This window comes from Cryptomeria japonica, chromosome 10, assembly GCF_030272615.1.
Source record: "Cryptomeria japonica chromosome 10, Sugi_1.0, whole genome shotgun sequence".
Lineage (NCBI taxonomy): Eukaryota > Viridiplantae > Streptophyta > Pinopsida > Cupressales > Cupressaceae > Cryptomeria > Cryptomeria japonica.
The window spans coordinates 510,657,133-510,683,129 of NC_081414.1; the positions used below are offsets into that span (position 1 = coordinate 510,657,133).

General features: G+C 35.5%; 1 protein-coding gene across 1 annotated transcript; it reads left to right on the forward strand.

The window, feature by feature from the left end:
- Positions 1 to 15,562: 15,562 nt before the first annotated feature.
- On the forward strand, positions 15,563 to 18,276 carry LOC131079882 (transcription factor TCP23). Its single transcript, XM_058017924.2, has one exon. The coding sequence runs from the start codon at positions 16,314 to 16,316 to the stop codon at positions 17,757 to 17,759; it is 1,446 nt and encodes a 481-aa protein (XP_057873907.1). The 5' UTR covers positions 15,563 to 16,313; the 3' UTR covers positions 17,760 to 18,276.
- The last annotated feature ends 7,721 nt before the right edge of the window (positions 18,277 to 25,997 follow it).

Below are 25,997 nucleotides of genomic sequence, written 5' to 3' on the forward strand. Positions count from 1 at the left end.
AAGGGAAAGGCAAATACAGCCATAACAGTCATCTACCCAAAGGAGCAATAGAGATTCCAAGAAACACAAAGCCACCATCAATGAGCTTCTAAAGACCATTAAAATGTACAAGGGTCACATGTAGTCCTATTATGACTGCCATTATGGTCCTTCCACGACAGACCCAGTAGTGACAAAAGAGATATATGAGGTCATGATCAAGTCTACTCAAGGTGTAGACAAGGTTAGGATAGTATTAGGACAGAGTTACAACCATTAAGACAATAAGAGAAGCCATAGAATGGTCATAAGGGAGATTTATTTAATGATTTAAAATAAGCACTCAGCCCCACGAGACAGAGCAACAATAGTCAAGATATCAAAGAGAAGAACACTTAGTTAGCAAAAAGAAGGAGATCATTATCTTTATAGAATAGAGGTCATAGAGCAATGCACACTTAGGTATGATCAAAGACACTCAAAACATTGAAGAGAAGAGTCAATGATCAAGTAATGAAGGTTCAGACCTAAAGCATCTACAATGGACATCACAACTAAAGAGAAAAATAGCTAAAGGCATAAAAGTGTAAAGCGGAAAAATCGAACCCTAGTTGTTCTCCCCTCCCCAACTCCAAGGAGAGAGAAGGGAGAGTCACTAGGGTTGATGGTTTTCACTTAGGAGAGACTTTACATTAAAAAGAGGGGTTGAAACCCACAAGATCCAATCCCACGCAATGCAAGATTGGATTCTAAATGAGTTTCAAGGGTTGTGACATCAAGGATACCCTCTTTTGTAAAGAATGTAGATAGGATGATTGAACTAAGAATGCATGTAAAATAGGAAAGATTAGCTTATAAACATGGAATTAGTAGTAAAATGTTGAGATGGTGCTGTTCTGCAAATTTGAGCGAAAGTTGACGGGACGATGGCGCCCGGTGTGCACACGGTCCTCCGAAAAATCCGCGAAACGAAGGTGGATCTGTTTGTCTCTGCAGAAGGATTCCAGATCTTCAATTACAGCCGCGTACCTGCAACCTACACATAGAAAAGAGACGAAAATTGGGGGGTTAGGGATGAGGGGTTTGCCTTTAGGTCAAACCCCGGTTTTGGAATTAACCAAGAAATGAGAATGCTGTAAATGTAAATGTTTGTAATGTAAACAAGTATTGATACCTTGTTGTAAGAATGTTTGTATTCTTACATGCAAAGGTGTAATGTATGTTGTATGTAATGTGTTGTAAGTGATCTCCTCTTCAATGGTTGAATCCTTGTCTTGAATGCAACACTTAGCCTTGAATGGAGACTTAGAATGCTCAATTGCTTGAAGGAATGCTTGAATGCTTGAATGCTTGAATAACGCTTTCGCGCCTTGCTCACATATGTCCTCCTCTTTCTCTCCCTTTCTAGGAGAGGAAAAGTAGTTTATATACTTGTCAATTAGGGCTGATAGACTGATTTTCCCGACCTTAGGCCGACCAGGAAAAATTATTTTCCAATTTGCAAACTTAAAGACCCGAAGCCCCATAAGAGACCGGGCCCAAAATAGGGCCAGGGACCAGGGCACTGGGCACCATGGTCCTGGGGGACCAGGGCGCTGGGCGCCCTAGTCCTGAAGGACCAGGGCACTGGGCGCCATGGTCCCACCTCCAGGGGCAGTAGGGTGCAAGGAGGATCAGGCCAGGGTGCTGAAAAATGCAGTTTTTGATGTCATGAACAAGTTTCGGGGTCTCCATTCAGGTTCAGTGTTGCATCGCCATCGTGAAGACCCAAATGCAGTCGAAATTGCAAGTGTCACAATTTTAGGATGCTACATTTAGCCCCCACTTTAGTGGGAGTATAAGCGTACGCTCATACTTCCAGTAAAGTACAAGGAAACAACATTGAAAAACTTTCACCACGTCAAGGAGGAAAGATACACCAAGCCCCCAGTGGACTAAGGATCTTATGACTTCGATTGACAAAGTAAAAGGGAAGATCATGAGGGAGAACCATGACTGTTAGTAGTAAGGTTCCCTCACTATGAGTCATGCAAGAAAGATATCAAAAATTTTCAAGGCAAAGCTAAATTTGTCAAGAAATTTTCAAGTATCTTGAAAAGATATAGATGGGATGTATGCCCCCCTACATTAAAGCGATCGCACACACCTTACCGGGGGTGATTTCTTTAAGGTAGTGATACATATAAGAACTGAGAAAGGAAAGGAGCACGTTATCACAAGGATTTAGCCCCCAAGTGTGAGATAAGCCCAAGGATAATAGGCACAAAACACAAAGCACGAGGTGACTTCGCTTTCCTCGGGGTCAGTATGTTGTATGATAATTCATGTATATCATATGTATGTATGCATAATTGTTCTTCATTCCCCAATCAAGGAAGGTCACCTAGAAGAAGGGAACACATGTGTCTTTTGAGTCAACATGAGAGAGACCAAGAGATCTTAATGCTTTGCATCGTCCTCAAGTAGCCAACACTAAGGACAACAAATAGAAGAATGAGAATAACACATAGAAGAAGTAACAAAAGATCAAGAGAGGAGGAGAGCATCTGCTGTGCTAATGAAACTAGTCTAGCACGTCATCTACCCCCCGATCTTGCTGATCAATATTTCAGGAAGGTAGGAAACACGCTAGAGGAGGAACATCCAACACAGCAGATGGAGCTATCACAAGATCCAAACAAGGGCTATGTTCATGTTCCGAGCCACGTTGTTCTTGTCTAGGAGCTAGGATAAGTGCTTTAGAAAATTCGTTAGATAAATGGTTATCAACATCAACATATTCATATTCACTATCAGAATGAACAAAAGTAACATTTTCATCATGAATAACATTTTCATCTATATCATCATCAAGATTTATAAAAATAGGATCTTTAACTCGCACCGGATCAAGACCATCATGCATCTTATGTTTAGGAGATTTTGGCTCAATCGTCGGCTGAGGAGAAAATGGAATAATACTGGCTGAAGGTGTTTTTGGGGATTGCAAAGTTTGAGAAGCAGCTGCCTGAGCTCTAAGATGACGCTTTCGTCGGCGTTCACGTGCAGAACGATTTCATCTAGTCTTAGTAGGAAGATTAGGAGATTGAGGAGGAGGAATGTTCTCATCCTTATCACTTGGGTGTTTAGGTTGTGGTCTCTTAGGTTGAATAATAGGAGAAGAGGAAGGTCTCTTCTCTCCATAAGAGGAAGGAGGAGGAATTGCTCCATACAAAGGAGGAATATTTGGTTTAGGAGGTATAGGTCTACTTTTAGGAAGTTTATTAGATATAGGCATAGTTACATCCATAGGGATGGGTTGGGAATCTTCTTGGGGAAAGACATTGGTTTTATCTTTCAAAGGAAGAACTTCCTTCTCAAGAATGATAGGAATATCAAGTTTGGGTGTTCTAGGTTCACTTAGAGATAGGATCATATCTTTTTTCCACTTTTGATAAGATTTGAAAAGATGATCACTTCGCGGTGGAAGAGATTGGAATTGTTTAGGCCAAAAGTAATCAATAGGAATGCTAGAGGTTCTTTCAGCTGGTTTAAAGAGACTATGATTGACAGTAACAACTTCACCATTATGGGGAAATTTCAAGCACTTGTGAATAGGAGAAGCAATAGCTTTCATGGAAGATAGCCAAGGATAGCCTAGCTTCACACGAAATTGTTCGGATGATGGAATAATAGCAAAGTCCACATCAAGGGAGCTATGGACCTCAATAGGTAATGTAATAGAACCAATTGCAGGAGAAGAAAATGCATCAAATAATTTCACAACCACATTTGTTTCGTCATAGATCACTTGATTCAATTGCAAAGTAAAAAGAAATTATTCAGTAATGACATTAATCATACAAGAAGGATCAATAAGCACTCCACGGCAAGGTGTATTCTTGACTTTTGCAACTATATATAAAGGACCATTAGGTGCCCTGATAAATTCACTGGAATCAAATGTGATGGAAGGTTCTTTAGGGATTTTCTGCTGCTCTACAAAGTTAATCACATTCGGAGTCATAGACACGAGATCATCAGGTGAGATAGAGGAATCAGTAGTATCAATCGCATTAGAGGTATGAGAAGGCAATGGATCAGTAAAAATCTGAAGATTTTGGTTAGGAGGAGCTATAGATGTGTTGCCTTTATCATTCACACCAGAAACAGAGATAGTATTATTATCAATCAAATCTTGAATTTTACCCTTTAAAGCAAAACATTTTTCAGTATCATGCCCAGGTTGACGATGAAATTGACAAAAAGATTTGTTATCAAAATAGGGTGAATTAATCTTTGTAGGATCTATTTGCTTTATAGGAGGAAGAGTAAGAACATTTTGTTCCAATAACTTATTCATAATACTATGCAATGATTCATTCAAAGGAGTAAACTTTCTTTCTTTCTTGAAAAACTTAGAAATAGGAGGCACACCTGATGCCGCATTCACATTGTTGTTGATGATGTTTTCATTGAGTTTAATTGACTCTCTGTTCGGTTTAAACTTCCCAAATGGTTGTTGACTACTATCACCCTTATCATTCAGAGCCATAGGATTTGCTTGTTCCATTTGACTCACAGTCAGTTGATAATTGTGAAGAGTTGCACACAACTGTTGGAAAGAAGTAAACTCAGAAAACAGAAGTTTTTCTCTAATATCTTTTTGTAAATTAGAAATAAAGATTCTTTGAATATCATTGTTAGGTACTGGAAAAGAAATTTGAGCATACAAATGCTTATATCTACCAATGAAATCAGTCACTTTTTCTTTAACACCTTGTTTACAATGCATTAAATCAATCAAAGTAACTTTAGGACTTATATTGTTTTGAAATTGTTGAATGAAAGCATTTGCAAGTTGTTCGAAAGAAGAAATAGAATAAGAAGGCAACGAGCAATACCATTGTAGGGCTTTATCTCTTAATGTTCTAGTAAACAGTTTTGCAAGAAACCTTTGGTCATAAGCAAAATCGATACATATTGTTTGAAATGTCTTAACATGTGTTAGAGGATCACCCTTACCATTATAAAGCTCCAAATGTGGAATTTCAACATGTTTAGGGGGGATAGCTCGAACAATGTCAAGAGAAAGTGGGCTCGCCACAGCAAATGTGGGCACACTAAACTTAGATTGATTCATAGAGGCAATTTGTTGCTGTAAAGAAGAGACAGTTTGTGCAAGATTGTTAATGGTCGCTTCAGTCGAAGAGTTCATATTAGACGTGTTAGATTGTGATGGAGGTGTTATATTATTGAAAGAAGGTAGAGAGTAAGGTGGTGGGACACTATGATAGTTAGTCATAGGAGATGATTGGAAAGGAGGAACACTACAAGGAGGAATAGAATGATTAAACGAACTGCCCCCTTGCATCATGTTCATTTGTGGTGATATAATAGGAACACTCATTGAAGGAATGAATGAAGAATTTGGATTGAATGAAGGAAGAGGGTTGATTGAAGAAGAAGGATTGCCCCCATGACTGGTGATCATAGGAGGAATGTCTTGTATTGAAGTAGTCATTATGTTTGATGTAAAAGTAGGTATACTAGCAATAGGAGTTGTCAAAGGAATAGAATGATTAACTTGAGTAGGAGGTTGTGTATAACCTAAAGTTTCGGCACAACTCTTCATAGGCATCACATTCGAATCCACAATGTGTGCAATGCCATGCAAAATATCAATTCCATTCTTATCACTTTGAACCATACGTTTTAGACCCTCAATTAAGGAAAGAGCTTCACTATCAAGGTATTCTTGAGACATCCATTGTCGAAAATCATCAAATTGGTTATCCAATTTTGAAAGTTGTTCTACAGAAACCTCATGGAGAGCTTCTTCATCATTAAGAGGATTGGAGGAATTACCCATGTCCTCATTAAAAAGGCCATTCAAATTAGGTTCCATGTCCTCAATAATTAAACCTTGGAAAGACTTAATTCTAAGGCTTCGTCTAACGGGAATAGTGTAAGTAGGGCTTATTGTCATAAAACTCATGCACTAAAGAGAGAGAGAAGATTTTGAATTTTAGAGGTAGCAAATTTCAATAAAATCAGCCAATCTCCTAGATTTAAGCTGTTAAATGCAATCAGGACAATCTCCCAAAATTTTGGAAAAAATGTCAGGGACCGTGGCGAACGGAGTGCACACGGTCCTCGCAACTTTTTTCAAAATTTTCAGGGATGAAAGTTATGATGATTTTAAAGCTAATCTGAAAAAATTGAGTGATTTTACGATCTGTAGATAGGCCAAATTAAAGTTGCAATCTCAAAATTGAACCCTACCAAGATTGTTGAAAAATGTAAAATTTGAATTTTGAAAAAGAGGGGGAAACTGAAATTTGGAATTTTATGATTTTAGAGGGAATACCAAAAGCAATGCCAGTTTTGAAATTTAAAAGTTGACTCAGTTTCATGCAAAATTCAGATTTGGAAGCGGAAATCAGAGTTATCGCAATTAGACACTTAATTTCAAAAGTCACAAATTGCAAAAATTTGAATAAAGCACTGAAATTTCAGATGAATGCTAACACACTTTTCAGATTTAGGACTATAAGAAACACAATTTTGACACAAATTTCAATTTCAACAATTTTTGAATGATTAGAAGCCTCAATCCAAGCAATCGCTAGACCAACTTTGATTTTAATTTTGAAAGTGTTAAATTTGATAAAATCAGCCAAAATTCTGGATTTTAGCAGAAAAATACAGTAAGATCTAGCTCCTGAAATTTCGGAAAAAATGTCGGGGACGATGGCGCTCGGGGTGCACATGGTCCTCGTAACTTTTTTCCAAATTTTTAGGGATGAAAGATATTGTGATTTTATTGCGGAATCCAAAGTTACAGCCGATTTGGAAGCGTTTTGATCAGTCAAATTATCAGTCAAAGGTTGAATCAAGAGGGTTTTAAAAATTAGGGTTTTGACATTTAACCACTTAATTTTCAGAATTAAAGCACAAATATGAATTGACAATTTGCAATAGAAGGGTAGATCTAAAACAAGCATTAACAAATAAACATTTCACAAGTTTAATTACTAAAAAGAAAATTATAGGGTTTTTATGCAATCAACCTCTAAAATTTGCAAAAGATCAAACATGGAAATGTAATTAAGGAAGCAAATTTTTCAGATCTAACCATGACTAATCAGAATGAGGATGTTCACGTCGGGTTCACCAAAATGTAAAGCGGAAAAATCGAACCCTAGTTGTTCTCCCCTCCCCAACTCCAAGGAGAGAGAAGGGAGAGTCACTAGGGTTGATGGTTTTCACTTAGGAGAGACTTTACATTCAAAAGAGGGGTTGAAACCCACAAGATCCAATCCCACGCAATGCAAGATTGGATTCTAAATGAGTTTCAAGGGTTGTGACATCAAGGATACCCTCTTTTGTAAAGAATTTAGATAGGATGATTGAACTAAGAATGCATGTAAAATAGGAAAGATTCGCTTATAAACAGAGATGGGGATACAGGATGAAGCTGCGGACCTGGAATTAGTAGTAAAATGTCGAGACGGTGCTGTTCTGCAAATTTGAGCGAAAGTTGACGGGACGATGGCGCCCGGCGTGCACACGGTCCTCCGAAAAATCTGCGAAACGAAGGTGGATCTGTTCGTCTCTGCACAAGGATTCCAGATCTTCAATTACAGCCGCGTACCTGCAACCTACACATAGAAAAGAGAGGACGATTGGGGGGTTAGGGATGAGGGGTTTGCCTTTAGGTCAAACCCCGGTTTTGGAATTAACCAAGAAATGAGAATGCTGTAAATGTAAATGTTTGTAATGTAAACAAGTACTGATACCTTGTTGTAAGAATGTTTGTATTCTTACATGCGAAGGTGTAATGTATGTTGTATGTAATGTGTTGTAAGTGATCTCCTCTTCAATGGTTGAATCCTTGTCTTGAATGCAACACTTAGCCTTGAATGGAGACTTAGAATGCTCAATTGCTTGAAGGAATGCTTGAATGCTTGAATGTTTGAATAACGCTTTTGCGCCTTGCTCACATATGTCCTCTTCTTTCTCTCCCTTTCTAGGAGAGGAAAAGTAGTTTATATACTTGTCAATTAGGGCTGATAGACTGATTTTCTCGACCTTAGGCCAACCAAGAAACATTATTTTCCAATTTGCAAACTTAAAGACCCGAAGCCCCATAAGAGACTGGGCCCAAAATAGGGCCAGGGACCAGGGCGCTGGGCGCCATGGTCCTGGGGGACCAGGGCGCTGGGCGCCCTAGTCCTAAAGGACCAAGGCGCTGGGTGCCATGGTCCCACCTCCAGGGGCAGCAGGGTGCAAGGAGGATCAGGCCAGGGTGCTAAAAAATGCAGTTTTTGATGTCATGAACAAGTTTCGGGGTCTCCATTCAGGTTCAGTGTTGCATCGCCATCGTGAAGACCCAAATGCAGTCGAAATTGCAAGTGTCGCAATTTTAGGACGCTACAAAAAGATATATCTATTGCAGTGCATATAGGGGCAGTTAAGTTGATTGCTCAAGAGGGACGAGCAATATAATCATGGTAGTAATGGTATATTGATTTACAAGTCTAAATGGTTTACAAGATAAAAGTAGTCAATCACTGTTATTGAACAGTTATAAATAACAGAGACTGTCTATTGATTTTTTACATGAATGTTTTAGTAAGGTCTCTTTGTTTGAAGGGTAGACTAGAACAATCTAGAGCAAGATTGAGAAACAATGTCATAAGAACAAGGATTGCAATAGTCATTAGGGCAAAAGACTCTTAGTAATATTATAGTCATGAAGCCAAAATGACAATAACAAAGGACAAATATTTGCAATCAAGGCACAAAATAATAGTGCAAAGTCACAAGGGATTCTCAACCTTAAAGAGCAGCATTGTCAAACCCAAAGAGAGCAGTACACTGAAGTTTCTATAATTAAGTAAGAGTTTGATATTTACATAAAGAGTCATACATACCAAGATCATGGCCCAAAGGATAGTCTAACACATAGAAATAGAGCCTTCATAAATTGTAGATATAATGGTTCTTCTTGTCAATAACAAGAGCATTCATGGACATATAGCTATTTTATGTCATGGTTAGATAAAGAGAAAACATAAATGAGCAATTACTATTATTTTTATGGTGGTATTGTTTTTGGGGTTTGTTGTTGCTCTACTATCGACTATGGATAGGGGTGGGTAGATTCAAAGATCCTTCCTTGATTCCTCTCCCCCAAGACCTTGACTCCCTACTACATAGATTGAATTTGAGGGAACCCAACTGATATAGGAGGGCGTTCTAATGATCAATCTCCTCTCTAGGTGGGTAGTTTATCTGATACAAAAATTTCATATTGCATACAAGCGAAAGATACCAAAATTTTATTCGAAGTTTTATAATTCAAAAACACAGAAATGTACAGTACCTGTGCTTGTCAATGTCTTCCTTTTGGTCTTCTTCTATCGTGCGCAGTCTACAGAGTGTAGATAAAGACCACTTTTTGCTTTGCTATTTTTTTCACAACAAAGTTTTGATTACAACATTCTAGCCATTGGTATTGTTTCCATAGCTCCTCTTACTCCTGTCGATCGAAATTCTGATTTCCCGCTAATTTTTTCCTTGGTGGGAGTCATTTTTTTTTGCAAACAAATTAGCCTCTATTGACATCATTTGCTTGACATTATGGTCTTAGGCTTTGGAGGTAATTTTTTTATTTATTCTTTAAAGAATTCAAAACCTTTTAAAATTTCAATTATGACCTTGAAATCTATATAGGCTATTTTTAATCTAGACAGATGGAAAGTGGGTGACAATAAAAAATGGGTAATCTACAATAAAAAATATAATGCAATTTTGATAAACAGTAAGATGCATATATACATATATACATATATATACATATATATACATATATATGTATATATATGTATATGTATATATATATATATATATATATATATGTATATATATGTATATACATATACATACATATACATATATATACATATATATGTATATGTATGTATATATATGTATATGTATATATGTATATATGTGTATATGTATGTGTATATATATATGTATATACATATATATATACAATTAGAATATTTTTAATTTTTAATTTAAGATAATATAAAGAATAATTTAAATATTTAAGGTAAAATATTTATTTTGTCTTAAAAAATTGTTTTAAATCCAAGTGAAATTGCTATAGTTTTATTCTTATTATATTTTTTATAGAAATAAAAAAATATAATATAATACATCTGCTAATAAAATAATTTATTATTTATAAATAAAAATGATATTTAAATAATAAATAATTTACAAACAAAAATATTAGGATCAATTTTTTATATCATTTCCACAAGTACCTAATTTCTTTAAGAGAAGAGCTAGACAATTATCTAGTCATTTATTTAGTCATTTATTTAGTCATTTCTCTATCATCTATCAAATTAGTCATTTATTTAGTCATTTTTATTTGTGTGATCTCACCCGATGACCAAATTAGTCATTTATTTAGTCATGTATATCTTTGTTGTAAAAAATCACTAGAATTTGGTCATTTTTACTTGTCGTGACTAAAATTTTTGGTCACGTAGTCATTTATTTGTCATATTTCTACTAGTGAATTTTGTAATTAGGTCTTATGAGCTGAGTCGACCTTGAAATTAAGGTTGATTTAAAATAAGTGTAATAATCATGTCAAATGTGTGTCTGCATTCTTTGAGAGTGTTGTATGTACGGATAAGCAAATTGATCTTTCAGAAGTGTGAAGAAGAGTAGAGAAGTGTTGCAGAGCATATAGTGTGATTAACTGAAAATGTGGTCAAGCATTTGGAGATGTTATTCTTTCAGTTCATGTAATTCGAATTGTTGTCTGATCTTTGTAAGGTATCGAGCCTTCCCAGGGTTGTAGCCCTTTGTTGTTTTTGAGCAGTGAGCTCTAGGTAGTGCGCCTGAATGCATGTGCATTCCCCATTATAATATTTTCACATACTACTGTAGAGTATCATCATATTGTGGGTAGGTTCCCACCGTGGTTTTTCCCTTAACCCGGTTTTCCACGTCAAAATTTGTGTGTTATGTGTATTGTTGATCTGGTGTTTATCTTTGTTGTTTCTATTCTTGATTAGATCTTAAGTTGTGGTTAATTTGTTTAAGTTTGGTGAAAACTGATTCACCCCCCTCTCAATTTTCCTACATTGTTGTTGCCAATAGAGCCAACATGTAGAAGATCTAATTTGATGTTGCGAGTATATAAGAGAAATTGATATTGTCATTTATGAGATTAGTAGTTATGCGGTGAGTGTTGGTAATCAAGTATGCGCAAGTGGAAGATTGGTGCTCCGGGTTGCAACAGAACAACAAATCATAGAAGATTGTGTTTTAGAGTGTGCAGTTTGATATATGAGCTCAAATAGAACCATTTCCAAGAATTTGAAGATGCTATTTATTATTTCAACCACTTTAGATATTTATTGTAGTAGATTTGTAAGGCAGTGAGCCTTCCGGGGTTGCAACTCATATTGTATCTTGAGCAGTGAGCTCTAGGCAGTGTGCCTAAATGCATGTGCATTCCCCATTGTAATATTTATATACTTCTAACATAGTATATTAATATTGTGGGTCTCAATCCCACCGTGGTTTTTCCCTTAACTGGGTTTCCACGTAAAAAATATTGGTGTTGTGGTGTTGTGAATATTTGCTTTATGGTTATGCATCTTTCCTTTCTTCATATGTTCTACGTGGTTAATTGATTAGTTTAATAAAGTTAAATATTGTGGAACACTGATTCAACCCCCCTCTCAATGTTCCTTGATTTAATAATGAGAATGTGGTATATAGAAAACCAAAAACTCGTCAAGTATTAGAAACAAAAAATTTAAAATTGTCAATCTTACAAGATGTTATTTTGAACAAGGGAATCATGAGATAAGTATGGGAAACTTGCAAGAAGATAGGTCAATAATTGTTATATCCAAAAGGAATCTAAATGATGATTATTTTGGTCATCAATTAGTGTTTGTACAACATCCAAGGGGCTGAGCTTAACTGGTTAAAACACTGGGTTCTCATTGTCGAGACCCAAGTTCAATTCCCAATAGGGACATCTAAAGTGGAATTCTAAGTTGTGACTCTTGGCCTTCCATAGGATGGGGAAGGTCTTGGGGTCAATCTAATCAAACATAATAATAATAATAATAATAATAATAATAATAATTCAAAGATATGTAATGAGGATGGGGCCCCCTACACTAGTTCATAGCTCCAGTCAAAAGCTATTCAGGCTTCGGCCAATTACCTATCAAAAAAAATAAAAATTAGTGTTTGTACAACTATAAAATTTGAAGATGAAGCACATCCATAATGATGTTTATGTGGTCACATTTTCATCTTAAAATTATCAAAACTCAAATTACAAAAGAGCATTAAAGAATCAAATAAATGCCATATGAAACACAAGTACACCAAATAACATTTAATTTGACATTTAAATTATGGAAAAGGCCACATGATGGGATACAATTATTCTTGAAATAATCAATGATAATGATGCTAAAATAAATATAATTTGTAGTGTCAAAATTATAGGATATGCAATTTGAGATATTTTAGTTGTATTTATACAATTAGTTGACATTTAAATGTTCTATGGTGCAATTTCTATGTGCTAATTTTGTCATAGATATTGAATCTATATGGTACCATGTTGGCATAATCATGAAAAGTAGTTGACGAAGTATGAGTAAGGTGCGAGTAAGGTGTTGATGAAGTTGTTGTCAAATGTTACACATGTGTACTCCTAAAATGGCACGTGGTCATGAATTCACATGGCATGAAAGGATTACACAAGTAGATCTCTTGCACAAACTTGTGTAAAGTTGATTTTGGTCAATGCTTACAAATATGTGTGAAGACATTATGAAAAAAATCTTTATACATGGATGTGTAATTTGTATCTCGGGGCAAAATACACTCACAAGGACATACAACAACATAAAATGCATTCATGTTAAATTGATACACAAGAGCACAAGATATCTATATCATTACAAAAAAAAGCTAAATAGGATATATACTTGAAATTTTCTGAAGTCCATATCCACATTTATAGTCTAGATCCAGGGAAGAAGACCACATTTTTAGTTGCTCAAACACTCCCACAATTCATTCAAGACAATCCCACATTCATAGCAATATATCAAATAGTTAAGACAATATTTTTCTTGATTTACATATAATTGTCTTACAAGCACTAAGTTTTTGATGTAGATAGAAATCAACTAAAAATACATATTGTTTTATTCAAATTAACATCAAACCAATAACTAAATACCTTTATTTTATTGTTAAAATATCATAACATTATTCGATATCACAACCAATTCTAACTTGCAATCTTAAAATATTTAATTTAAATTATTACATTAATTTAAGAATGTCGAGAGACATTCTACATAGCAAGAGTGAAGTGTAATGGAATGGGCATGCTAACAAAAACTCTTACCTTTTACCTTAAATTTGACCAACATTTACATCCCCAAATATTTATATTTTTAAATAATGTTCACAATGTTATCAAAAAGTAGCACATAAAATTTATGTCTCCATATATGTAATAAATAAAACAATTCCAAAGTAAAATAAAACAACTCTAAATAAATAAAATAACTACAAATTGATGTCTTCCACATTTATAAAAGTAAATATATTTAATATATCTATACTAATTTATTCATAAAAGTAAATTAGATTTAATATATAAACAAAGATACAAGGCCATTAATTAAGAAGAATATTGAGGCCATTTTTGAAGGGCTGCGTCTATTCTGGCTCCAAAACGGACCTTTCGTACAACATGTTAGCGACAGGTTAGTCAATCGCAGCCGTTAATTGCAAAATCGACAGTGTAAAACGCACAACTAACACACATGTTAGTCAATCCATACTATCGTTTTGGAGCCAGAATAGACGCGTCCTTTTTAAAGTGTTTGGATAGGTTTTGTAAGGCATGTACAATCCAAAATTATTATAGTAAGGACAAGTGAGATCAGTATATTTCATAGAAACGTTTGAGAGGTCCCTCCACACGACCACCTACTAAGCTTATAATATTTTCTTATTCACATTGCGAGAATGTTTTGAAGATTACTTTTAAGGCGTTCCTTGAGAAGTGTGGAAAACTTTCATCATAGTTCCTTGATAAAGGAAGTCAAGGTCATCCTAAGGATATTTGTTATTATTATTATTATTACTACTGTCAATTAAACAAATTTTTTCCTACCAAACTCAGCTTTCTTTGCAGAAACATCACGCATGACAATCAAATCTAATCCCGCCATTAAATTAAATTGAGCACCGGCAGAGCATGATGAGATATATGACTTAAACAAATTTCGCCTTGAGAATATATTCTGGCATGTTTCATGCTCTTCAAATCATATTCTTTAGAAATACTAGTATTTAATCAAAAGTTTTCATTCTCTATCACTGCGATGCTTGGGCCTCCAGCAACTATTGTGCGTAAAGCGACAGTCCAATGGAATGACAAAAATTAGGTGTACAAAATAATGATAAAAGTTCACTGACGATTGATTCCTTTGAAACCCAGCAAAGGGAGTAAAGATTAAAACATTTTGTTTACAGCTGCCAAGTTTTATCAGAGTAGGGTGGTGGTTAATTTAGCAGTAGAATGATTAATATATATATATATACCAATATACTAGTAAAAATATGAAATTTTTATAGTCTTTTTATAGTTTATATTGATTAGTTTGGATTTTTTTGGATTCAATCATGTAGATTTTTTATTGTTAACGTTTTGGATTAAATTCTATGATCCATCACTTCTCCCTTCTCTTGCTTTCATGTCCTGATGATAGATCATAGAATTTGATCCGAAATGCAACATTGGTAATTAAAAACCTACCATCACTTCTCTTTGGTCTCATATTCCAATGATGGAATATGGAGTTTGATCGAAAACATTGACAATAAAGAATCTGTACACAATCAATGGATCATGGAATTTGATCTAAAAGGTTGACCATAAGGAATCTAAACGATCAATGGATCATGGAATTTGATCTGAAACATTGATAATAAAGCATCTACACCATCAAATAAAAAATGCTAATAAAAGTTGTGAAATTTTCACAATCCATACTGATTAGTTTGTATTATTTTGGAGTTGATCGTGTAGATTTTTTATGGGATCAAACTCCATGATCCATCACTTCTCTCTTCTCTTGCTCTCATGTCTTGATGATGGATTAAAGAGTTCAATCCAAAATATTGGTAATAAAAAATCTACCATCACTTCTTTCTTTTATTTTCTCTCGTATCTTGATGACAGATCATGTAATTCAATCTAAAACATTTACAATAAAGAGTCTACACAATCTATAGATCAGAAAATTTGATTCGAAATAATAACAATAAAAAATGTGTACATGATCAAGTTGACAATAAAGAATTTAAATGATCAAGTAAAAAAAAAAATGAGCTAATATACTTTAAAAGTGACTGAAGATGGGCAAAATACGTAGTGGGCAATTGTTGTATTATTGTAAGTTAATGCTTGCCAGAAGAAAACTGTGCAGGTGCGAGCTGGTCCTGGCCCGGCAGGCGGGCAGGCGGGCAGGCAGGCAGGCACTTGGTAGAGGGAAAAAAAGCAAGGGAAGCAATCATTTTGGCGGGGAGCCGGGCCCGGGCTGGGCGCACTCATAATGTAAGAGAGACCCACTTGATAGAATTGAATGTGGCAAAGAGAGGGTTGCCAATCCCATCTGGAGGACATAGAGAATGAGTTCTGGAATCGTAATCCTTGATAAAGAGCCCGCACGTGGAGACTCTGACACACAGCCAGTAGTACACGGCGTAAGGCCAACAGTGTTACACCCATCTTCTTCTTTTCACTGTTACACAGGCGGGAGAAGGAGAAAGGAGAAAGGAGAAAGGAGAGAGGGAGAAGGAGCTTTTCAGATGACCGTGATCATCCCCATCCCGCCTTTGGTCTAAACATTATTATTATCCATGTGTCCTATAAGATTATGTTGGTTTCCGTAGCAGGAGAGGAGACTTACTGGGCACTCATCCCTCTTTTCTTATCAGTAAGAAAGATTAGGGTTTTTGATCAAGGCAGGCAGGCAGTTGCAGGAACAAGGGTAGAGTGGAGTCGTTCTTCGTGGGCATGGCTAAGGAAGGGGGACGAGGGTGATTCAGATTCGTCGAAGGGGAATTTGATTTGAATTGGGATTGGGGTTGGGGTTGGGTCATATTTGTGGGACAATTGATGCAGCATTAAGGGATCGTCATCTGAGGAGTAGGCTGAATGTCGTGTGTCGGGAATCTGCAGGAATTGGGATCGTCATCCTAGTATGGAATCTGGAGACAATGGGGGCCGAGGCAAGTTGAATTTGGAGCCCGGAATGCAACCTTTGCAGCTTCTGTCATACAAGGAACGAGTGGGAGGAGGGATGGTGGGTTACAGTACTGTTCAGGATCGTGATCAGGAAGGAGGGTATTTCACACAGCCCATGGCTTTGGGTCCTTCACAGGTGGATGCTTCATTGGCCATGTCTGCCAAGCTATGTAATGATAATAGTAGTAACACCAACAATAATCACAGCAGCAATAACAACAATCTGGAGACCGCAATTGTGCCCCGGACCACCGTGGAGTCCAGCGCGGTTGTGAATGTCGACCCGGCGAAGAAACCGCCGGCGAAGCGGGCGTCGACCAAGGATCGCCACACAAAGGTGGACGGCCGGGGGCGGCGAATTCGGATGCCGGCGACTTGTGCGGCGAGGGTTTTTCAGCTGACGAGAGAACTGGGGCACAAATCAGACGGGGAGACGATAGAATGGCTGCTCCAGCAGGCAGAACCGGCGGTGATTGCAGCGACGGGAACTGGCACAATCCCGGCCAATTTCCACACCTTGAATGTCTCGATGCGGAGCTCCAATGCAAGCATGTCGGCGCCATTGAAACCGCCGTATAATTTCCATGCCGGGTCGTTGAATCTGAACGCGAGCGTGGCGTCGCGGTTGGACCAGATTCGATCACGGACGGAGTGGGAGAGATCGGCGGTTGAGGATCATACGAGGTCTCAGGGTATGAGTCTGTTAGGAATTGGGCACCACACGGATCAAACGGGCGTGCTGGAGAATTTGATAAACGACCCGGACCAACAGCAGCAGCAACAACAACAACAACAACCACAGCAGCATCATTTCGACCCGGATTGTGGGAACTCGAGAAAAAGGCTGAGAGAAGAGCTGCAGTTGAAGAGCTTGCAGCAACAATCCGCAGCGGGGGCTATGTGGGCAGTTACTCCTGCAACTGGGTTGTCAAATACTGCACAAAACATGCCCGGTGCATTCTGGATGCTACCGCCGACGGCGGGTGTCATGGGACACGGGCCATCAGATCCTATCTGGACATTCCCGGGTTCATCAGGTGGGACAATGTACAGAACTTCTATGTCTACTGGAGGACTTCACTTTATGCCCAGGCCTATAAATCTGAATTCGGGTGCGGGTGGGGGTGCGGGGGCTGGTGCTGGGCTTGGACACATTCCGTTCGGGTCGATGCTCATGCAAGGTGGGTCTGGCGGGTCTGGTGGGTCGCAGCAGTTGCCACCTACTGGGCTCGGATTAGGAGGTGGGGGAGGAGGAGGGAATGGATCGGGTGAAAGTGGTCATTTGGGAATGCTTGCTGCTCTGAATTCTTTCAATGACCGGGCGATCAGTAACAGCAGTTCAGACCATCACTCCATCGGATCCGGAGCCCGAGAAGAGCGCCAAGATAATAACTCTCAATAGTCTTTTCTTGATCTTTTTTCCCTTTTCTTTTTTTCTCATAAGTGCGCAAATTTGGTCTATAGAGTTTGAATGAAAATTGGTCATGGCTCTCTAACATATGGGATTTGTTCATCCCCGACTCACTGACTCACTCAAATGCAACAACAGTTCAATATGGGATTTCTTTTTAACAATATGCATCTGCGAGCGAGGAGCTCAGGATCGAGTCATATAAGTTCGAGGTGCCCCTAGTTATTATTTGTGTCAAGCTGCTGCTGTCTTTTCTCCTGACGATTTTTCGCTACTGATTAGGATTCCAGATTTTTTATTTATTGGTTGTAAACTAAAAAGAAGAAGAAGAAGAAGACGACGAAATAGGGTTACAGGTACAACAGATATTTGTATGGGGAAGGTGTTGAAATATAGTGCGGTGCTGGTGTGCAAAGTGGTATAATTCTTTTTGTTGACTATAACTAGCTAGCTAGATGCTTGTTTTTTGCTGAATAAGAATGGATTCTGAGTTCGGGACTGTCTCTCATTCTGCCCAAAAAATACAGTGATTGCCATACATCTGATTCTTAATTAGAATTTATACTTGGTACATGTTTAACCCGCCCATCAATGCATTAGGGACTGACTGTATTTGATTTCAGTAACTGTATATTGAACTTGTGTTTAGTTCTGTGAAAAGAGGATTGCCCATATAATTAACAGACAGAATTTTACTTGTTGAAATCATGTGGGAATTGAATGGTTGCTGAAATAATGTTATGAGATTGGTTTTGGACACAAACAAAATTGTTGGCCTGAGTTTATTTACAGTTCATAAAGAACTTTATGATTGCTTTTGATTTTAACTGTATCTATTTTCAATGGTCCTTTTGGATAAGAAGAATCAGTGATCTATTGTTAAAAAGAGAAGGTCCTCTTTCTGATGGCACTGAATTTGATCCAACATGTCAACTGAAAAATATACACCATAAAAACTGATCTGCTGAAAATATACATAGTTAAAACTAAAAGGAATCAAATTAGGTAGATTTCTGAATGTAACAGTAACGGGTCTGAATGGTAGCTGTTATCCAAGCATTATTTTACTGAACTTTCTGAAATTTGAGATCTAAAGTTCATCAGAAATTTCAAAAGTTTGGGCTTTTCTTAATGCGGCATATCTGCAACTTGTGTATTCCAGACTGAACAACTGTAAAGCCTTGTTTTCTGCGGGCAGGTGATCTTTAAGTAATGGATCAAAAGAATCCTCTACGGAGGGTAGTATTCACTAATTATGGATTAGCTGAAAGAACAAAGTGGACAGCACACTTATTGTCCCATAATTCATTCCTTATAACATCCTTTACAAGGCTTTTGCACACTCTGAACAGGATTTCGAATTCTAATGGCTAATGGTGGAAACCAACATATGAAGTGAAGGCGCAATGCATTCGATCGTAGTACTTAGTGTCTGTTTAAGGTGTAAATCAAAGCAAACATTAGTAGTTGGGTGTATGTCAGGACTCAGAAGTGAGCGTATAATATGTTTTATGTGCGAAAAGTGGGGTTTGATGCACCCAAGGCCAACTGTCATGCCTGTCCATCTTATTGATTGGTTTTTGCAGTGCTTGTCCGATCTAGTAATAACAGTCGCTACTGCCTTCATTCGACAGACCACTTTACGTAGAACCCGAGTGCTGGTACTGCAATTCTCAACCAAGTCAGAGATATTGCAGGTGACACCTACTTTATGTATTTGTACACACAAGTAATGTAGTGCACTCCAGTCACAACTGTATGAATATATCATATGTATGGAAGGGCAGACGAGAGGATTGATCTGAAAAAGTAAAAAGGCCCATGTTTCCTATACTCATTGCCCTTCTCATACTCTCAACACTTTGTTAATTAAACATGATCAACTTATTCTGCAAGCACCACAAACACCATTTTCACAACAGAAGAAATATTTTTTATCATCATCTCTCTCATATGGTGAGTGGTCATTACATTGCACACCACTTCATTTCCTACCAAAGATGGAGAAACACTGCTTCAATCAATCCGTAGGCGAAAAGCATATTAGTTCTGGATTATAACCACAGAGCTAAAAGAAAGAGTAACGTCTTCAATCTGGAAAGAGAACAAACAAATCTTACCTTTTAACGCCATTACTATAGTAATGGTATTAATAAAAAACTGTGAAAAAGGAAATCGATGCTGAGATATATGCGATAAGGTGAAATTTGAAAGGGTATATGGTGGACTGAATTCAAATTAAGAAAGGCATATGAATCAAGTTACAGTCAGAATACTTTCCAAAGATTGATGCAAAATTATTACCCAATTGGGAAAACATAAGATAATGGACAGTAGAACTATTTGAAAAAATTATTAAACAAAGATGATGGGTTTTGTGAAAATAGGTATATAGAGATTAAGTGCTTATCCAAGGTATGAGAGCATATTGTTGATAGGTGACTTTAATGTAATATTATATATTTATGGTTAATTGTTTTTAAATTTATTCTTAGCAAAATTGGCTGAATGATATATTGTAGTAATTCATTTGTTGTGATCTTCATTTAATAATTTTATAATTATAATGCTTTGAGTTAATTTTTGTAAGATTTTATTATAATTCATGATTTAGGTCTAATACAAATTAGTTCATAATAAGTTAAATTAAATTTAGAAAACAAGAGTTGAGGAGTTAATGTTGAATGATCAATGATCAAGAGAAGGAAAAGAAGTGTTTGTATGACTTTAGTATGATGTCAATTTTGAGATTTTGTTGTAGATCAAGTGCTATTATGTGATAACATATCAAAATTTAGGATATAGATATAGAATAAAGATCAATGAAATATGACTAAATTGTTTCTAAATTTCTACTTGAGGACGGGAATGTATTGTGAACCTATTGATGTGACCTATTTTTTCATGTCTTATGTACTTGTAGCTCAAATGGGGTTGGCACAATGAAGATTTGTTAAAGATGGAGATGGGACTATTGACTTGTCTTTATTATAATTGAGGTTTATGACCAGTTGTGTAAATCAAGAAAATGTAAATCGAGAAAGAATACAATTATAGAGCAATCAAAATTGAGATTGAATGATCTTCAAATTAAAATTTAGGATTGTAGTCTTGAAAATTGTACACCCTTGCAATTTCACATTACATTATGTCATTACTTTACCTCTCTAATATATAACATCTCAATAATAAAATAAATCATAAAATCAATAAATATCTACTGGGCCTCTAACAAACTATCAACTAGCCTCTCTTCTTCCTCTTCATCTAATAAATCATTCCACTTTTCCTCGAGCTCCCCATCTACATAATGTTCATCACCTCCATTGTCATCTCCATCCTTCTCATTTGCATCTACATCATCTATGAATTTGTTGCTTGTAGTTCATTATCACTCACATGATATTCTTAGTGTTTGGGTTGACATGATAATGACTATCTTGTAAAGAGTTGACCTTGGCTAGGAGATTTGAATTTTGAATTAGGAAGACTAGGTAAGGCTATGTGGGGCTAGTCCAAGGAGTAGATTGCACCACATGACATAATCTCACATGGATAAATGATGTTAATTATTATGAGCTAAGGTGATGTATAGTGGTGATTGGTTGATGAGATTTATGGGCGAAATGAATCAAGTTAAAAATATAATTATGCATTTACAATATCAACATAAAGTGATATAAAATAAAGGTGTAAAAGCGGATGGTATTCATGTCTATTTCTTATAGTAATTAATTTTAATCATTGACATTACCTTCATATATTAAGCTTTCATTATTATATTAGAAAATAATTTTACAAGTCCTTTCATATATATTATAATTTACAAGAATAATCCTATAACAATATTATTTACATTACACTCATTTTAAAAGTATAACATATTTAAGAAAAACATTATATATATATATATATATATATATATATATATATATATATATATATATATATATATATATATATATATATATATATATATATATATATATATATATATATATTTGGTGCATTTATCAATATATTAATTAATTAGTATTTTTTATTTTATGATTCAATCTATTCATTTGTATACAATAATATTCTAATTCATGAAAACACATGTACATATGTGGCACATATGTAAGTAAGTTAATCATAAATAGTTTTTATTTAACAATAGGAATTTTTAAATGCTATTAGTTTTATATAACATTTACAATCTTCATGTGTGTTATACACATTGATTTATTTACTTTATTTTAGACTTCACAATATACCACAATTTAATAAATCTAATTTGATATTTTAAATTATTTTATTGAAAACCATCTTTCTTTGACAATATTTTTGTTACTACCAATTTTTTTGATTAAGAGTTAAAGAAGGGTTTTTAAATTGTCTAAACCCTTTATACAATGACTACAATACATACATTGTCGAAGCCCCACCAGATAAAAACCATACTATAGTGGGGAATAGATAGTCCAAAGACTAAAAGCAAACAATTACACATGCTATAATTCCAAAAAAGAGAAAAAGAACAACTAAAAATCTATGTAGCACAAAATATCAATAGCCTCAAGGTAGCTTGAGTTTTATTGCATCTGGGTATAGTTATGATTTGTACTAATTTATTATTTAATTTAAGTGATTCCTATTAAGGGACCTATTGATCTTAAAGTTTACACTTACAAATAAACAGTCTTATGGGAAGTTTAGTGAATGGGGACAAGATGTGCTTCACTAAATGACCTACATGATTTTAGAAGCCGACTCTTCAAATATTCTAAGAGAGAAAAGGGATAGAAGAATACAAGAAAATAAAATCTAAATCTAAGGCAATACACTATAACTTTGTAACACTTGAAATCTTAAATAGAAGATAAGAAATATGCCATCTCCAAATTATAAGAACTTAACACCACTATCTCTTCACTGTTAGAAAGAGAACAAAATGCATAAGGTCATGCACACACAAAACAAAATATTCAAATATTTTTGTGAGAAGCATTTATTCAGAATTAGCATAAATACACATTTATTAGCTATTTTAGAATAACACTAACCTAAACTTTTAGCTTATCTAATTGACATGATACAACTAAACCAAGGGAAAAATCCACAAGAGGGTTAGTGATTAGATTAAATCAAAATAAACATAAAACACATAGAAAAGACCATTATACCTTCGTGAAGACAATCTCTTGTTCCACAGATTGGACCTTTGGTGAAATGAAGAATGCGCCCCTTCCTCACTTGATTGGATTGGTCCTATGGAAGGATTGTGGATTGCTCTCCAAGATTTCACAACAAAGATAAAAGGGATGGAGTGATGGATGCCATGGATTCTAAGTGGATATTTGACTATAATGGTGATGGTCTTGATGGATTTCTAAAGCTATATTAAAAGCATGAGATTGCACAAATTGGAGATGTGAAATGGAGGGGAGGAGACCCCAATTTATAGACTTGAAGGGGGATGAATGGACGATCAAGATTGAAGATGGATCAAGGGTGGAGATTGAAAGAGAGGGAGAACATGGATTGAGAGGACATGAGAGGACAAGGTGTGGAGATCAAGAGATTTTCCACAAAGGCATTTCTTGTCTCCACACTCCACAATGTACATAGGGAAGATATCCCAAGTACATTGGGAAGACAAGAAGGAATTAAAAATTCCTTGGTGGATGAACAAGAGAATTAAAAATTCTCAAATAATGAAGTGCATGGGGAAAGGAAATGAGAAAAGAAATTTAAAATTCCTTGGGAAGATGAGAGACATGGGAGAATGTGAAATTTTGAATTTCTTGAAATGACCCTATTAGGTGCATTTAAGGTTGGAAGGTGAGGAGGGGACAAGTGGACTTAGCCATTTATGGCTATTGTTTGATTTGATGGCTAATCATGCGGATTAGCCACTAGCAAATGATTAGGGGAGATTATTAGGTGGGATAATGAGAGATTAGAAGACAAGTGGGATTTGTAGGAGGATTTGACAAGAGGAGAGAGAATGAGTGGAGGAATTAAAAAATGAAGAATAATGTTAAGCATGATTATGAGGGATTCTAGAAGAATTAATTAGGCTAATGAAGAATTAGAGGAAGTGATTTGTAGGAATCACATGACTAACTTAATTATTTGTCATTAATTAACTAAAAGGGGGGTTTGGAAGAGTTAATTAATTTTGACGACTTTAGAAGAATAGGGGATAATCAATTTATTTAATAAATCAATCATTGGACTAAAGTGACAGGAATGATTAAATTATATTTAATTAATTATGAGAAGAATAATATTAACATAATTAAATCAATTAATTATGTAGAAAGGATAAAATTAATTAAATCTTTAATTTAATTAATTTTGGACGTCTACAACAACATCAAATCAAAAATGCTATAGGCAACCAAAGGAGTGTGACAACACATGATTTTATAACCTATATAGTCAGATTGATAGCATAAGAGTTAGAAATACAAATTAATTATTATACTCACTTGTGACATATAATCTTAACTCATTCATTAAAAGAGATCAAACACACAAGAGAGGCAAATTGGGCACAATCTGATATGTTTTCCTTCATTCATTCATGAATTAAAATTAAAGTTTAAGAAAATAGTGGTCTCAGAGAATTATTATAAAAAAGATGATGAACCCTTAATACAGAATGCTCGTGAGCTTAAATAGAACCAAAAAATCTTTAACAACAATAATCCATTAAAATAGAAAGGCCCTGCATAATTTCTACATGTAGCCATCGTCATGGTGGTTTTTGCAACTATCTTTGCTAACGATTTAAGCATCATTATTTGCTACTCATGTGCTTGACTATAAATGCCACCTATGATGTGCATCACTTTTTATTTGCAACAAAACTGGACACATGGGACTTCACTTTGTAGGAAAACCTTTTCCTTTAACACATGTCATTATTAGGCTTCTTCTCACAACTACCATTAACCAATGGCATAGATATTCTCTTGCCTAGGTTCAAAATTCTTCCAAACCTTCGCTTGGTTGCCAAGTGTCAACATTCGAAAAAACTATTGGTCTCTCTCATACCTCGCTTGTCTTGAACATGTGGCACTTTAAGGCTTTTCAGAAAACCTTTTCCTTTTGCCTTCTCAAAATCTTGTAGCATCACCATGCGGCACCTTCCAATAAAGCCTTTGAAAAAATGAGCTCCTTAAATTGAAAATGTGCGAAGGCGAGAAGTGGTGGTTGCACATGCCGTTAAGAAAAATTTGAACTTTGTAAAATCTCCTAAACTCTATTGGACTTCCAAGTGGCACCTTTCGCTATGCAAACAAAATATCTTTGAAAAGAAGATAAGAATTCAAAATGAAAGGGTGTAGGCTACAAATCTTAGGAAAGCAAATGAAACTTAAAAACCAAACCCGAGAACTACTGTAGACAAGTTTAAAATACCTCTATGAGTATAGACAGGTCTACAATACCTCTAGGAGTACATTCTCTCCCCTTAGATTAGAATTCCTTCCAGAAGTCCCTAAATTTAGGAAGCTCAAAAAACCCAACATTATATCAACCCTTAAATGTAATAAGACCAAAAAGTTTCCTAAATTTTAGTAGTAAAAAAAAGTAATCATATAATAACAAGAATCACAGACAACATATTTCTCCATGAAGAGTGTAACAATAATGTTAATAATACCAATCGTACCCTATAAGAACACCACATGCATCAAATTTATAAGGAAATAATACAAGCCCCCTTATTCAATGTTCATTATTGATATAAATGCTACATATAAAAATGCATATAAAGGTATACCAATAGATGTCAAGGCTCCATTCCTATCAATTTATAATATTATTCATCCAACATTAATAATGTTTCCAAAAATCAATCATTATGTGATTATTACCAAATTTGAATCCATGCACCAATAAGGAACTATCCAAACTACTAAAGCATCATGACATAATGCTTAATTATAACCATTAATTATAATGATTTTAAGCTTTTATTTTTTATGTATTAATCCTTCCACACTTGGTTCAAAAATTAATTCACCCCATACCCATATGTCTCAAACTACATACATCACAAGGATGACTCCACACCAATCAGGTTATGATGCTCATAAAAAAGGTTTTACAATTATGACACCACAAAAGAATTGAGTAAGCATATATAAAAAAGGATGATAACGATGTATAAGTATAGATATAAAGTGACCTAAGGAATCATATAACTATATACTCTTCTATTCAATTGATATCCAA